The following is a 13,121-nucleotide window of genomic DNA, read 5'->3' as shown; positions in this document are numbered from 1 at the left end:
TATTCTGAGCCCATAATGGACCTAAGTTAATTACACTTTTTACAAAGTGTAGAAGCAAATGTACATTTTAAGTCATATTCTCTTCTCCAAAATATTCTTCATAGTAAGAAACATATCGGATCAGTAGTTCATTTGCAGTTTTCAGCATATCAATTGTAATTTTTTCGTCTAATAATATTGTTATAGCTTCGACTAGTAACGCCCAGTGATCCAAGTATTTTTGAGGAAGTATTTTACTTAAGCATGGTAATGAGTAAAAGATTAACCACGAACGCCATTCTGTAGCTTTCCACATGCTCCTCTCGGTTATATCTCGAGGTGATCGAGATATTGATGATGGGTGCTTAAACTTCAATAAGATTTCATTTATCGCTGCCAATTGATTGGGATTTCCTATATAATATGGTTTTCCAAATGAGCAAAATAATAATTCTGCATGTTGTTTTACAGTTCCAAGTAACAGTGAATGTAAATAGTCTGGAGACATTCCGCGAGCTAAGTCAAAGTATTCCAGATTCATTAATTGGGAAGGACCCCAAACACCTTTTACATCTTCTCTATACTCTTTTGTACTCGCCAATAACATTTGATTTTTTATAGATTCATCCGTTCTTTCTATTGGTACACTCGGTAGCATTGGGAATTTACAAAATTTATTGACAGTTTTCGTAGGATGTTCACAAAAAGTGCACCCATATTTACCATTATACTGTTTCATATTCAGTACTTTACACCGAGCAACCGAATCAAAACAGGCGCACAGTGGAATAAATTTACTAGTTATAGTTTCTTCACCTAATTTCCACTTCAAACCTTTATTAGACAAATCATTTGCTTCATCTACAAATGGTTTCAAGAATAGATTCATATCAGGCTCGACTTTATCTACCCAAAGACCAGTCATTATCAAATATTTTGATTTTAATTTCGGTGGTAATTCATTTATTGTAGCGTAAATTGGCCAAATTGAAAGCTTACTAGATTTTGCTGCTTGACAGCCATCTGTATTAAAAGTATAGGAGAAATTGTATTTCCCGCCTAAAACATTCATCGGTCCCGAATTTGATAACTGTTTATAAATTTTTCCGTCAGTTATATTTTTTATTACATTTTCTTCATCATTAACGTCATGTTTATTATGTTTTAACTAGAAATGATATTCGCGCGCAAGCGCGCGCGTGCAAGTAATGCTTTAGTAATAACTCAGAGACCCGTAATCAAATCTTTTGTGCATTCACTTGTTTGATATTTACTAAAATAATGGATACTCCGAAAAATTATTCCCAAAAATAATCCTCTCAATAAAAATATATAAAAGTATTGAAGTTAGTTATAAGTCGAAATTCGCAAAAACCGGGCCACGATTTATCATTGGTTAAAATTAAGGCGCGCGCGTAGCGCACTGTTTAAATTTCTAGTCAGTATTTAAATAGGATTATCATTTTCGTAAACGTCTAGTAACACGAATCCTATGTACACTCATTATACCACTACCAGGAATGTTACGTGCAGATGAAATAATAGAAAACACGTCTATACATATTTCATATATTAGAGCATCACTTATTATAAGTTCAGTAACATTGGGGATAATGTAACTTCTCAAAGCTCGATCAAGGTGTGAAAAGATTTCCCATTAAATATATACGTAAAACTCGAGCTGTTTCCTTAAATTTTCACAGCTCAGCAGCATTTCATAGCATTATTTCAATCAAAGATGGGTTATTTTACTTAGAATTGAATGTTCCACAAAACTACCCATCGTGGCGTAATCGTAACTCACACTGGCGAGGGAGTATGGACCACCAAATCCAATTTTTTCATAAAATTTACGTTTTTCTGTCCTTTTCTCGTCACTGAGAAGAGCTACGAAAAACATTTGAATAACTAACTTGTAGTAAATTTGATTTTCTACAAAAAAGATCTCGAGCACTAAATTGCTAACATCAATATTTCAGGAGATATTAACATCTTAAATTTTTGTATAGTTTTAAATTTTTATCTACGACCATTTCCAAACAAAACTGTTGTTCTTTCATTATCTATTATGACGTCTTTAACAAATTACTTCTTTTAAAAAATTAGGAGAATTACAGAAAATACGGGGTATTTTATTTGTCAAATTGATCACTTTTGAACTCGATCCTTTTTGATTCGGCTGAAAAATTTTTGTCCTTTCCTACACTACCAAAAACTGTTTTTAGGATTTTTAAAAATTTTTTACCCAACCCAACAATGAATAAATTTTTTAAAAATTGATCTTCCGGAAACGTATCATATAGAAAATTTTTGTTTTCAAATGTATTTTCCAAAAAAAAAAAAAAATACCAAAAAATTTTCAAAGGTCAACTTTCAGCGAAGCTATAGACTTAAAAAAATTTAATAAAATCGTTCCATCAATAATCTGCTATTCTTTAATATGAAAAAGCGTGCGAATGAACCTAATGACTTATATTTCTTTTCTTTTAGTCTTTGTTTCTCATTACCCTTTACGAAAAAGCAATATGGCAAAGTTTGACGAACCGTTCTCTTTATTTCTTTTTCTTACTTTTTATAATCAATGACAATTTTTTTGACAAAAACCACTTTTAATCATTATTAAAAGTATAAATGATTTATTATTCACCTTTTTTATAAAAAATTTCAGGGGGCCCACTTTGCCCCTAAAATTTTGAGTCCTTCTAAATTTTAGGGGGGCCCACTCCCCCCCCCCCTTCCCCTACTTGATAATATATCTGTCCCTGAATCTTTAAACAATATGACCAACGTCTTTGAGAAGAAAGATTTGCTAAGTTAGCATGGGAAGAAGCAAAAGAGAATAAACTATTAAAAATTTCTAATGCAATCAAAACAATTTTGTGATTTTTCATAAATTCCCGAAAATCAAGATTTTATTAAAGCTGGAGGATCTGTTTGATTCAAATCTACTTCGCCATGACGGCAACAATCATTAAAATAATTATATTTATTAGCGACTTTTTCAGCAACAAAATGTTTTGCATTACAATGTCAACATTTAACAATCATATCACTAATGATGTAATGCTCTTGAATTTCTAAGTATTGTAATGAAGTATTGTGATGCATAGGGTTGGAAATCAGGTTGTTATTTTCTGGGTATCTAAACAATGATATATTACCTGGCGTAGACGAAAGATTTACAAAATTGTTCATAATATCATATAAAGCAGAATCTGAGGGACAGTTAGCATTGCCAGAAGGTGTTATAGTAACATTTTCCGAATTACTATTTATAATATAATATCTGTTGAAATTATTTGAAGATGATCTAATATGAGAGGATTGATTGGGTAGTTTTTTTCTTTAACAATTTGTGGATTACGTTGCCTTTTCTTTTTTTTTCACATTTTATTCGTCTAATGTCTTCTTCTTTCCTCTATTGTTCGTATAATTTTACGCCGTCCCATATTTACACAACAGTTAGTTGCTAATTTATGTTACTAATTTAGTTGGTTGCTAATTTATGTTAAAAAAAATTTAGTTAGTTGCTAATTTATGTTACTTTAATACGTGAAAAATATGTGATAATAATAAATATTTAAGATGATAAAAAAAATTCCATCAATCAACAATAAACTAATATAGGTCATTCTATGTCAAATCGACCAATAGTTGAAATCGACCCCTTTCGAATTGGATAAATTTTGATCAGAAATTTTCTTTTATCATATAACGTTCTGCCAAAGGAAAAAAAATAAAAAAATTTTTTTCAAAAGATATCCAAATTCAAAATTTAGCGATTTTTCCAGTTTTTCAATTTTGTTTTTGTAATATCTCGAACGCTATTATAGATACAGGAATGGGCTTTCGTTTGTTTGAAAGGGGACACTTAGGACTATTGAAAAAAAAATATTTTAGAAAAAAATTTCGAAAAATGCCAAATTTCTCAAATTTTGAATTTTTGAAAATCGTCAAAAATGACGACCGCCATTAAAATTTTGGCTCAATTTTTTTTGTATAATACCTTGCACTGATCTTAAAAGATCCTGAAATTTTTGGAGGGGTGTTTTTTTTTCAAAAATATGAATTTTTAATTTAAAAAATTTTTTTTGTTTTTGCAACTTCTAAATAAGGTAAAGTTATGCAGATACATAATATTGTAATTTTGAGCATTTAAAAATTGAATGCATGACGTGGAAATATTAAATAATAAATTAATTTCAACTTTTTTTTTATTTTTTGAATATAATCTTGAAGTCATCCTTAACGCATGATATAATTTTTTATTTTTTTAACGCATGATATATTTTGTCCGTTTCTTCACTTCAATTACAGTTTTCAACCTCAAATAACTCAAACAAATATTAATTTTTGATAATTCTTGAATGAGCGCCCAGCTCAAAAGTCTGATAGAAGTTTCATAGAACACTATTTTTGGAATTTTCAAACCGCAATAACTTTTGAATGGATTAACCGATTTTCACGCCGTTGGCGGAATTCGACGCAGTTTTATCATCCTCATAAGTTATTTTCAAGTTTTAATTGATCGAACCGAAAATTTCGGAGTGATCCCGAAAAAACACTTTTTTTCGGTTTTCTTTCGTTCACGATCTCAAGAACGAATTAACCGATTTTGACCGGACTGGCGGCGATCGACGTGGTTTTTTGATGTTAAAAGCTGATTAGTTTTTAGAATTGATCGGTAAAGCCGTTTAAAAGTTATTTCAAAAAAACCACTTTTCAAAAAAATTTTTTTGTAGTTTTTTTGCGATTTCTCAAAATCTACTGGCCCGAATCGTTCCAAATTTTATTCAAAATCTAAGTTTGGTCAAGCCCTTTTGTATGGCATCAACCGCGATCAAATCGGTCAAGCCGTTCAAAAGTTATAAGCGGTTCACATACTTTCACACACACACACACACACACACACACACACACACACACACACACACACACACACACACACACACAAGACTGAGGCAGTACTTATTACCAGCAGAAAAGTGGTACAGACCATTAAGCTGAAAGTCGGCGAACAAGAAATCACATCACAACCTTATATCCGATATTTGGGAGTGATGCTTGATGCCCGACTCAACTTCAAGCAGCAAGTGGAACATGTCAGTGCCAAAGCGTCAGTAGTAAGGGCTAGTCTCGCACGACTGATGCCGAACGTCGGAGGCCCAAAACAGAGCAGGAGGCTATTATTGTCATCAGTAGTCACATCGGTGCTCACTTACGGAATATCCATTTGGGCCGACGCATTAAAGACGCAAGAATCATGGAGAAAGGCTGGACCAGTATATCGACTGAGTGCCCTACGAGTAGCTAGCGCCTTCCGCACAATATCAGAGGAAGCAGTGTGTGTTATTTCCGGTACTCTGCCTCTCAGAGTCCTAGCTGAGGAAAGACGGAACCTTTGTCAACGAAAAAGGTCAACCATACTGAGCCCTGAAGAACTTAGAAGGGAAGAACGGCAACACAGCATCGCAAGATGGCAACAAGACTGGAATGCTTCAGAGAAAGGTCGGTGGACGTACCGTCTCATACCTCGGATTGATGTGTGATTCAGCCGGAGTCACGGTGAGATCAACTATTATTTAACGCAGATGTTATCAGGACACGGATGTTACCGGAAGTATCTTCACCGCTTTAAGCACGATGATACCCCAGAGTGCCCGTCCTGTCCAGGGGTCAATGAAGATGCGGAGCATGTTTTCTTTGTGTGTCCACGTTTCAACCAATAGCGCGATGAGTTGGGGAAGATTCTGAAAAAGAGAACCCAACCTGAGTCAATAGTAGAAGCAATGTTGTCGTCAGAAGCTGCCTGGAATGCCACAAGCACTTTTGCTACAAAAGTGCTTACCGAGTTGCGATCCACTGAGAGGAAAAGAGCGAAAGACAGAATCTAGCGGCAGCTAATTCCTCCCCCCGCGAAGAAATGCCTTACGGCGGTACCATGGGGGATCAGAGGATAGAAGAGAAAGGGGTTTAGGGTTTAGTGGGTAGGGGCGTCAGCGTCGAGTTTTAGTATGACGCTGCGTCGAGTCGCCACATATCCAGGCCAAACAGCTATGCCTAGAATCCGTAAAAAGGATTCCCCTAAACACACACACACACACACACATACATACAAACAGACACCGTGACAACCTCGCGGGGATAGTCAGGGAAGCTTCCTGTGACCTTCAAACGTCGAGATCTGATGAAAACTAGATTTTTGCAAAACGGGGTGAAAACAATAACTTTCCGATTTTTGAAAATCTTCGATTTTCTTAGCGGGAAGTTAAAAATATATTATTGCAATCTATTGATTCTCAAATTTAAGAAATATGTTTTTAAAATAGCAGTATAAGACTAGTTTGTTCAAATCATAAAGTTAATATCTCACTAAAAAATATTAAAATACTACCTTCACAGTCTATGTTTTCATAGATTTGTTAATTCGCACTTAAAATTATATATTTTAAAAAATCGGTAATCACATATACAATATAACGTAGTAGCATCAATTATTGACATCCTATTTCATTTTAGGATCTATTGCATTACTTCCAACATAAATATCTGTAATATTTTTATTTTTCTGCAATTTTAATTGTTTTATGCATTCAAAAGTTAATAAGTCGATATCTTTAACTGTATACTTTTTACTTCTATCCTGTGACCTCGGCTACGTTTGGTGACCATTGTCACTCCGGACTCAAGCCCATTGCCATAACCATAAAAATTATAATCGGCTTAAGTTATAAATAATTATTAAATATTCTATGCTTTACAATTTTGTTTAAAACTAACAGACAAACTAAAATATTGGGAATTTCCCTATCTCTAGGAAAACCCAGCTCGATATTACCTCCGACATATATATGAAAAATATATCAAAAATAAATGTGGGTAGTCAAATGAAAGCTTTTGATGAGTATAAAATCATGACGAGCTTATATATTTAAAAATGTTAGTAATTAAGAAATGACATTGTATCTTATCAACTATTGACATTTTTAAAGATATAAGCTCACCTCGACATTACACTCATCGAGACCTTTAATTTGAGTACCCACATCAATTTTTCATACATTTTATATATTTATATATATATTATATATATAAATATATGAAAAATATATCAAAAATGCATGTGGGTACTCAAATGAAAGCTCTTGATGAGTAGAACATCAGGATGAGCTTATATCTTTAAAAATGTCAATATTTAAGAAAGTACAGTGCAATTTAACAAAAGTCATCATTTTATAAAATGTTTTATTGAATTTTTCAATTAAATTTTTCTACCAAAAAAATAACCTCGAATAAAACAATTTTCAGCTAGCATAAATTCATACGGCTCGCAGTGCCCAGTAGCATTGAGGATGGTAGCGTGCATCCTTCTCCTCGAAATAACGGCCTTCCTGCGAGAAACCTACCAAACGCTTCCAAAGTCATCGCGACTGTCAACGAAAGAGCGTCCAGCACCTTGGGAGAGGATGTACAGCCGAGAAGCGAACCGCCGGTGGAGCATGGCGTTGTCCTCAATGGGTCACTCCCAGACGTCAGCCCAGAGTCTGCAGTCTATAGCCGGGGACCGCGAGACTGCTGGTGAGTTGAGGGAGTTGATCGAACGGGGCTCATGGAGCTACGCTAATCCCATCACCAATATATATCATCAACCATCTGACTCAATCGCCCTCGACTTTCGATCAGAGCGAAAAATCAGCTTTGTCCTCCACGAGCCAGACAACGAGTCCGAGGGTAGCAGTAAGTCGACCGTCACAATACAACCCGACGATACCATGACCCACCAACAGCAGCTGATTAATGACGCGGTCCTCAGTCAGACGAGTGACAAGAAACGCGTCTCTGCGACGCCCAGCGGTAGACCTTTCTTACTTCGACGCGGTACTGCCGGCAATACTGGATCATTCAAGCGACGTAGTCTTAAATTAAGACGTAATACTAAAGAGGGAAAAGACATGGAGTGCGAGGCTTGTAAGTTCCTGGTTCCACATTCAGCCTAGGACTGGTCAAAGTCAACAATTACTTTTTTCTTTTTTTTTTGAAGTGAAACTTCTTTAGAATCGTTGTGATTTCAAACCGGATGCAACGAAAAAACGACAGGTAAGAGACACAAATACAAAAATGTGTAGGATGAAGCCAGGGGAAAGAATGAGACAGAAATATACATACAATTTGTATATTATCGGTCTCTCCTCTTTGTGCCATACTTCGTAGCGTCCCCACTCCCGTCTTCTAAGCATAGTCGCCTGTAATTTGTGAGCCAGAGCGAGAGAGCAGATGTCAGTGTGTATGTATATTGCACACTGTTTAATACGTGCTTGTATTTGAGCATTTAACGTGTGTAGTGCATGTGAAAACTACGTGAGCTTACTGTACACTGTATGCGGCTGCGTATTACAGCGTTTTAGTAAGATAGCGTGGTGTGTTATTATTTAACTGTTTGTGAGTATTTTTATATCTTGTACTAAATAATAAATTTTATAAAATGCCGAAAACTAATGCCGAAATGTGTCGTCAATATCGACGCAAAAAAAATGAAATTAAAATGAAAAAAAATTCAGCAAAAAGTTCAACAGAACGTAGTCGCGAGTTTCGTGCACGTAAAAAACAATTATTGAACAATCAAAATAGATGTTCAGATATAAGTGTCAATGTGACTGATGTAATAAATGGTAAGTGTAAATATTTTTTAATCCTGTTTTAAGTATAAACTAATATATCAATGTTTTTCAATCAATAAATTTGATTTTTATTTTAAACTGATCATGGATTATATATATATATATATATATATATATATAACCTCAATACATCATGTGTCTAACCTTATTTATTTTTTTCTGTTTTAGACCACTCTCAGCAACAAAATAGTGTTCCAACGGGATATAATTTAGTAAATAATGATTGTAAGTAAGACAATCCGAATTCGGATGTAAACAGTGATTTACGTCTCGCAACCCTAAATAAACTTGGTGCCATTGCAAAACGGAAAGAAAATTTAATGCCTAACGACCAATATTATGAGCTGATGAAAATGGCAAACCAAAAACAAAAGGAACTTTTGATGCACGTCATTTACAATCTTCAGTTGGAAGATCCTCCTCCGCTGCAAATATTTTTTACAGGACCAGCTGGATGTGGTAAAACATTTGTTATTAAATTATTAATGGAAATTTATAATCGATATTCTGAAAGTGATGGGTTTTGTAATGCTTATATCGCTTGTGCTTCTACTGGTAAAGCTGCTGTGGCTATCAATGGGACAACAGTACACACTGCACTGAAGATAAGTCTTTCAAAGTTGCTTCCTTTATCAATTGAAGTAGCCCAACAATATAGATCACTTTTTAAATATGTTCGTGTATTGATTATCGATGAAATTAGTATGATTGGAGCCGAGTTGTTGTCCCAAATAGATTCAAGGTTAAAGCAAATCACCGGTAATTTTGAAGTCCATTTTGGTGGATTAGATATAATTTTGATTGGTGATCTACGTCAACTACCGCCAGTTCGTGCTACCCCAATTTACAAACAAATAAAACGACAAATAGCAGGTTCAACACTATGGCGAGGGTTGAAATTTTTCGAACTAAACGAAGTTATGCGACAAGCTAATCAAAGTTTTGCAACAATATTAACAAAAATTGGTAATGGACAGTTGTTAGATCAGGAAGAGCTAGATTTAATTGAGTCACGGATTTACTCTGAAGAAGAAGCTGAGAGACTTTGTCCAGACGGTATACGATTGTTTTTTAATAATCATTCAGTTGCTGAATACAACAATAAAATTTTGAATTCTATAGAAGAAAAAGTGAATTCAGAGGCAACTGATATATATATTGGATGTAGAAATGTTGAACAGCAAACTTCTATGCGTCAAAAATTATATAAAATGTCAACTATTGATACAGGAGGTTTGCCATATCAAATTACATTGGTTTTGAACAAACCATACATGATAACAACTAACATCGATGTATCAGATGGATTAGCAAATGGTGCGACGGGAAAATTAATTTTCATTGAATATAATGACAAAGGAGAGATAGGTCGTTTATGGCTAGAATTTCCAGAATCTCCAAAAATCGGAGAAAAATTGAGAAGAAAGGCAGCGGCATCAATTCAAAAAATAATCTTCATCCACTGGCAGTACCAATAGATCGCAGAACATCATCTATACCACTAGTACCTAATAAAACCGTTATTGTAAAACGTAATCATTTCCCATTAGTCTCTGCATGTGCAATGACGATTCACAAGTCCCAGGGAGCTACTTTTGGTGAGATTGTATATGAATATGATAAATCACACGTTCAACAACTCCTGTACGTCGCATTATCACGAGTTACATCAATAAACGGCTTATATCTCGTTTCAAAAAATGATAAAAATTTTACCATGGCCGAAGAGCGTCAGTATCTACAATTGATCTACAACATGAATTTCGAAGGCTGAACTTGAATCGACTTGAGACAATTACAAATGTTTTATATGATTTCTTAAATAAAAGAAAAGGGATGTCACTGTTTACCTTTAACTGTCAAAGCTTACGAGCTCATGTACAAGATCTGCAACATGACAATATAGTGTCATCGTCAAATTTTTAATTCTTTCGGAGACATGGATGAATAATGAAGATATTGTAGACATTCCAAATTTTAATATTGTTGTTAATTACAAAAGACCACGTACGAGGGCAGGCGGAGTAGCAATTTATCACAACGTAAATGATGGAGCCCGTGTTGTTACGCCACAAATGGATCTCAATGCACAACAGCTAGAATCATTGTCTGTTCAGCTTTCGAAAGTTGGAGAAATATGTGCCTGTGAGAGCAGAAATGACCAAGGAGATTTAATTTTGATCGTAGCAATTTACATCTTTCCCAACCAATCAATAAAATCAGTTATTGAATTTATACATGAAAATTTGATCAAATATACCCCAGAGGTATCGCGAATTCTCAAAAAGAATTATGATAAAATTCCGATGATTTTAAGTGGGGATTTTAACATAAATTTTGCATCAGATACAGCGCTTCCTTTGATTGAGTTTCTCGATACAACATTTTATTTAAAAATGTGTAACAATCGCACTCAATCAACTACAAGATCAAAAACGGTAATAGATGCAGTGTTCCAAAGATATATCAACCAAATTGAAACTAAAATATTTGTATCGTATTTTAGTTATCATAAGCCTCTTGTATCATTTGTTGAAACTGAAAATATGGAACTTGAGTAATAGATTATGTAACATATGTTAAATAAAATATAAAATATCTTTTAAAATTAATCAAAATACTTTCATTTTTGAACAATTAAACTTTGTAATTATCCTACCCTTGTTATAAATATTCATCTCATTCTTTTGTCGATTCACTGAAGTTTCACTTCTATCGTGTGTGAATCGCACACACACCTTTTTTTTTAATTAATAATATTGACATTTTTTAGTCTACCTGAATGTTGATTGCTATTAACTGCACCCTTTTTTGATAATTACCGATAGTCATTCCATTCAGCATCAAGTGCATTCATACCCCACTTCATTTCATCACTTAGATTTTAATATTTAATTAATTATTCTTTTTTTATATAGAATAATTTAGAGATAATTATATTATTAATCTATTTTATTAATTCCTTAGTAATTATTTTTGGTCCAAGAAATTACCTTGTATCTTGAGAAATATTGATATTTTTATAGATTTAAGCTCATCCTGATGTTACACTCATTGAGACCTTTCATTTGAGTACCCACATCAATTTTTCATATTTTTTATATATTTGTATATATTATATATATTATAACCAAATTTTCAAGGGGGGTATACGGGAACTTAACTAAACTTAATTCTAAAAATAAAATCTGGATTATACTTCGTTATCTTTCCGATTCTTGGTCTCTAGTCTCGATAAAATAGGGCGCCAAGTAATTTTTAATCACTAGAATTACCAAACTAGTGAACACGGAACGTAAAGAATTTTTATTCGTTAGGAATTCTCAAACTAGCTAAATTTAAACGCAAACTCAAACAATATCAGAACTCAAACTTAAACTCAAACGTAATTAGATAATTTTTATTCGCTAGAAATTATCAAACTAGCTAAAACGTAAACTAAATCGAAAATACAGAAAACTTAACAAAATAAAGACCAAAAATCAGAAAGACAACGGAATACCTCGGGGTCGCTCAGTGTGCTGGTTTGTGGAGAGAGGGGGTGGTTCGGGTAGAGAGGATCCATAATTGTAATAATTTTATACGCAACACTAAAAATTTATCATTAAAACAAAATCGGTATTTATTCAGTAGACCGTAAACTTAATTAACAAACTTAATCTCAAATCCATATAAAATTACTAGAACGATATAGCTAACAATATCAACGCTATAGCCAAGTTACAGTACCTTATTCTTATAAAATAAAACAAATAAATAAATAAATCTTAATGACTCGAATAACAATCTCAATTAAATCTATCAACAAAACCCTAAATTCTTTATAATACAAAAGTTTACTATAAACGAGACTATCCGATATCTCAAGACCAAAAACCAAATTATTAACGCTCAAATTACAATAAATAAACTAAATTCATACCTGATATAAACAATGCCGATGCTGAGTAACTTTTTATACTAACTTAAATAAACCTCATAACTATATTCATTTCTGTAACGTAAACTAAAATGCAAGAGACTAAACTCTTAACCTGTAGCTGCAATAATACAGTCGATGATCTCCATAGCTCTTATGGACAAGGACGAGTCAAACACAGAGAATGGTCCTGTACGGGTGAGTCAAATACAGAGAGCGTTGACTGTACGCACATCCGATCACTTGAAGTGATCAGAGGCGACTCTCCAACTCGACTGTCCTCTACGAGGTCTAAAACTCAACTCTCCTTAACAAAATCTAAAATCCAACTATCTTTACCAAAATCTAAAGCTCAAGTATTCTTAAACGTGACTCATTCCCAACTAAAATTTCTATATTCAATTAATCCCCATAAACATTTTAACCTCTAAATCAAACAATTGAGGCTCGGAGTACGGATATTCCTTTAGTGGATGCTCTCCGGGAACTGACTACTGCTGGGATCGAAACCAAAAACGTAACTCAAAACGTAACTTAAACTCAAA

General features: G+C 33.8%; 1 protein-coding gene across 4 annotated transcripts; it reads left to right on the top strand.

Annotated features, from left to right (window-relative positions):
- The first annotated feature begins 7,290 nt into the window (after positions 1 to 7,290).
- Positions 7,291 to 10,358, top strand: LOC123266360 (protein unc-80 homolog). Of its 4 annotated transcripts, none has more exons than XM_044730603.1 (3): positions 7,291 to 7,557; positions 7,663 to 8,648; positions 8,826 to 10,358. In XM_044730603.1, the coding sequence occupies exons 1-2, from the start codon at positions 7,332 to 7,334 to the stop codon at positions 7,974 to 7,976; spliced, it is 540 nt and encodes a 179-aa protein (XP_044586538.1). In that variant the 5' UTR covers positions 7,291 to 7,331; the 3' UTR covers positions 7,977 to 8,648; positions 8,826 to 10,358. The 4 variants fall into 4 exon arrangements, with proteins under 4 accessions (XP_044586538.1, XP_044586537.1, XP_044586536.1 ...); XM_044730601.1 differs by lacking the exon at positions 7,291 to 7,557 and having other exon boundaries at positions 8,162 to 8,648; positions 8,826 to 9,531; positions 9,598 to 10,358; XM_044730602.1 differs by having other exon boundaries at positions 7,291 to 8,648.
- The last annotated feature ends 2,763 nt before the right edge of the window (positions 10,359 to 13,121 follow it).

Source organism: Cotesia glomerata, linkage group LG5 (genome assembly GCF_020080835.1).
Source record: "Cotesia glomerata isolate CgM1 linkage group LG5, MPM_Cglom_v2.3, whole genome shotgun sequence".
Taxonomy (NCBI): Eukaryota; Metazoa; Arthropoda; class Insecta; order Hymenoptera; family Braconidae; genus Cotesia; species Cotesia glomerata.
The sequence above is the reverse complement of the archived record's forward strand: the minus strand, read 5'-3'. Positions and strand labels throughout refer to the sequence as shown.

Bases quoted from the DNA above. Each gene is read 5' to 3' on its own strand.
- LOC123266360 (XM_044730600.1), top strand. From the start codon at position 8,978: ATGCCTAACGACCAATATTATGAGCTGATGAAAATGGCAAACCAAAAA.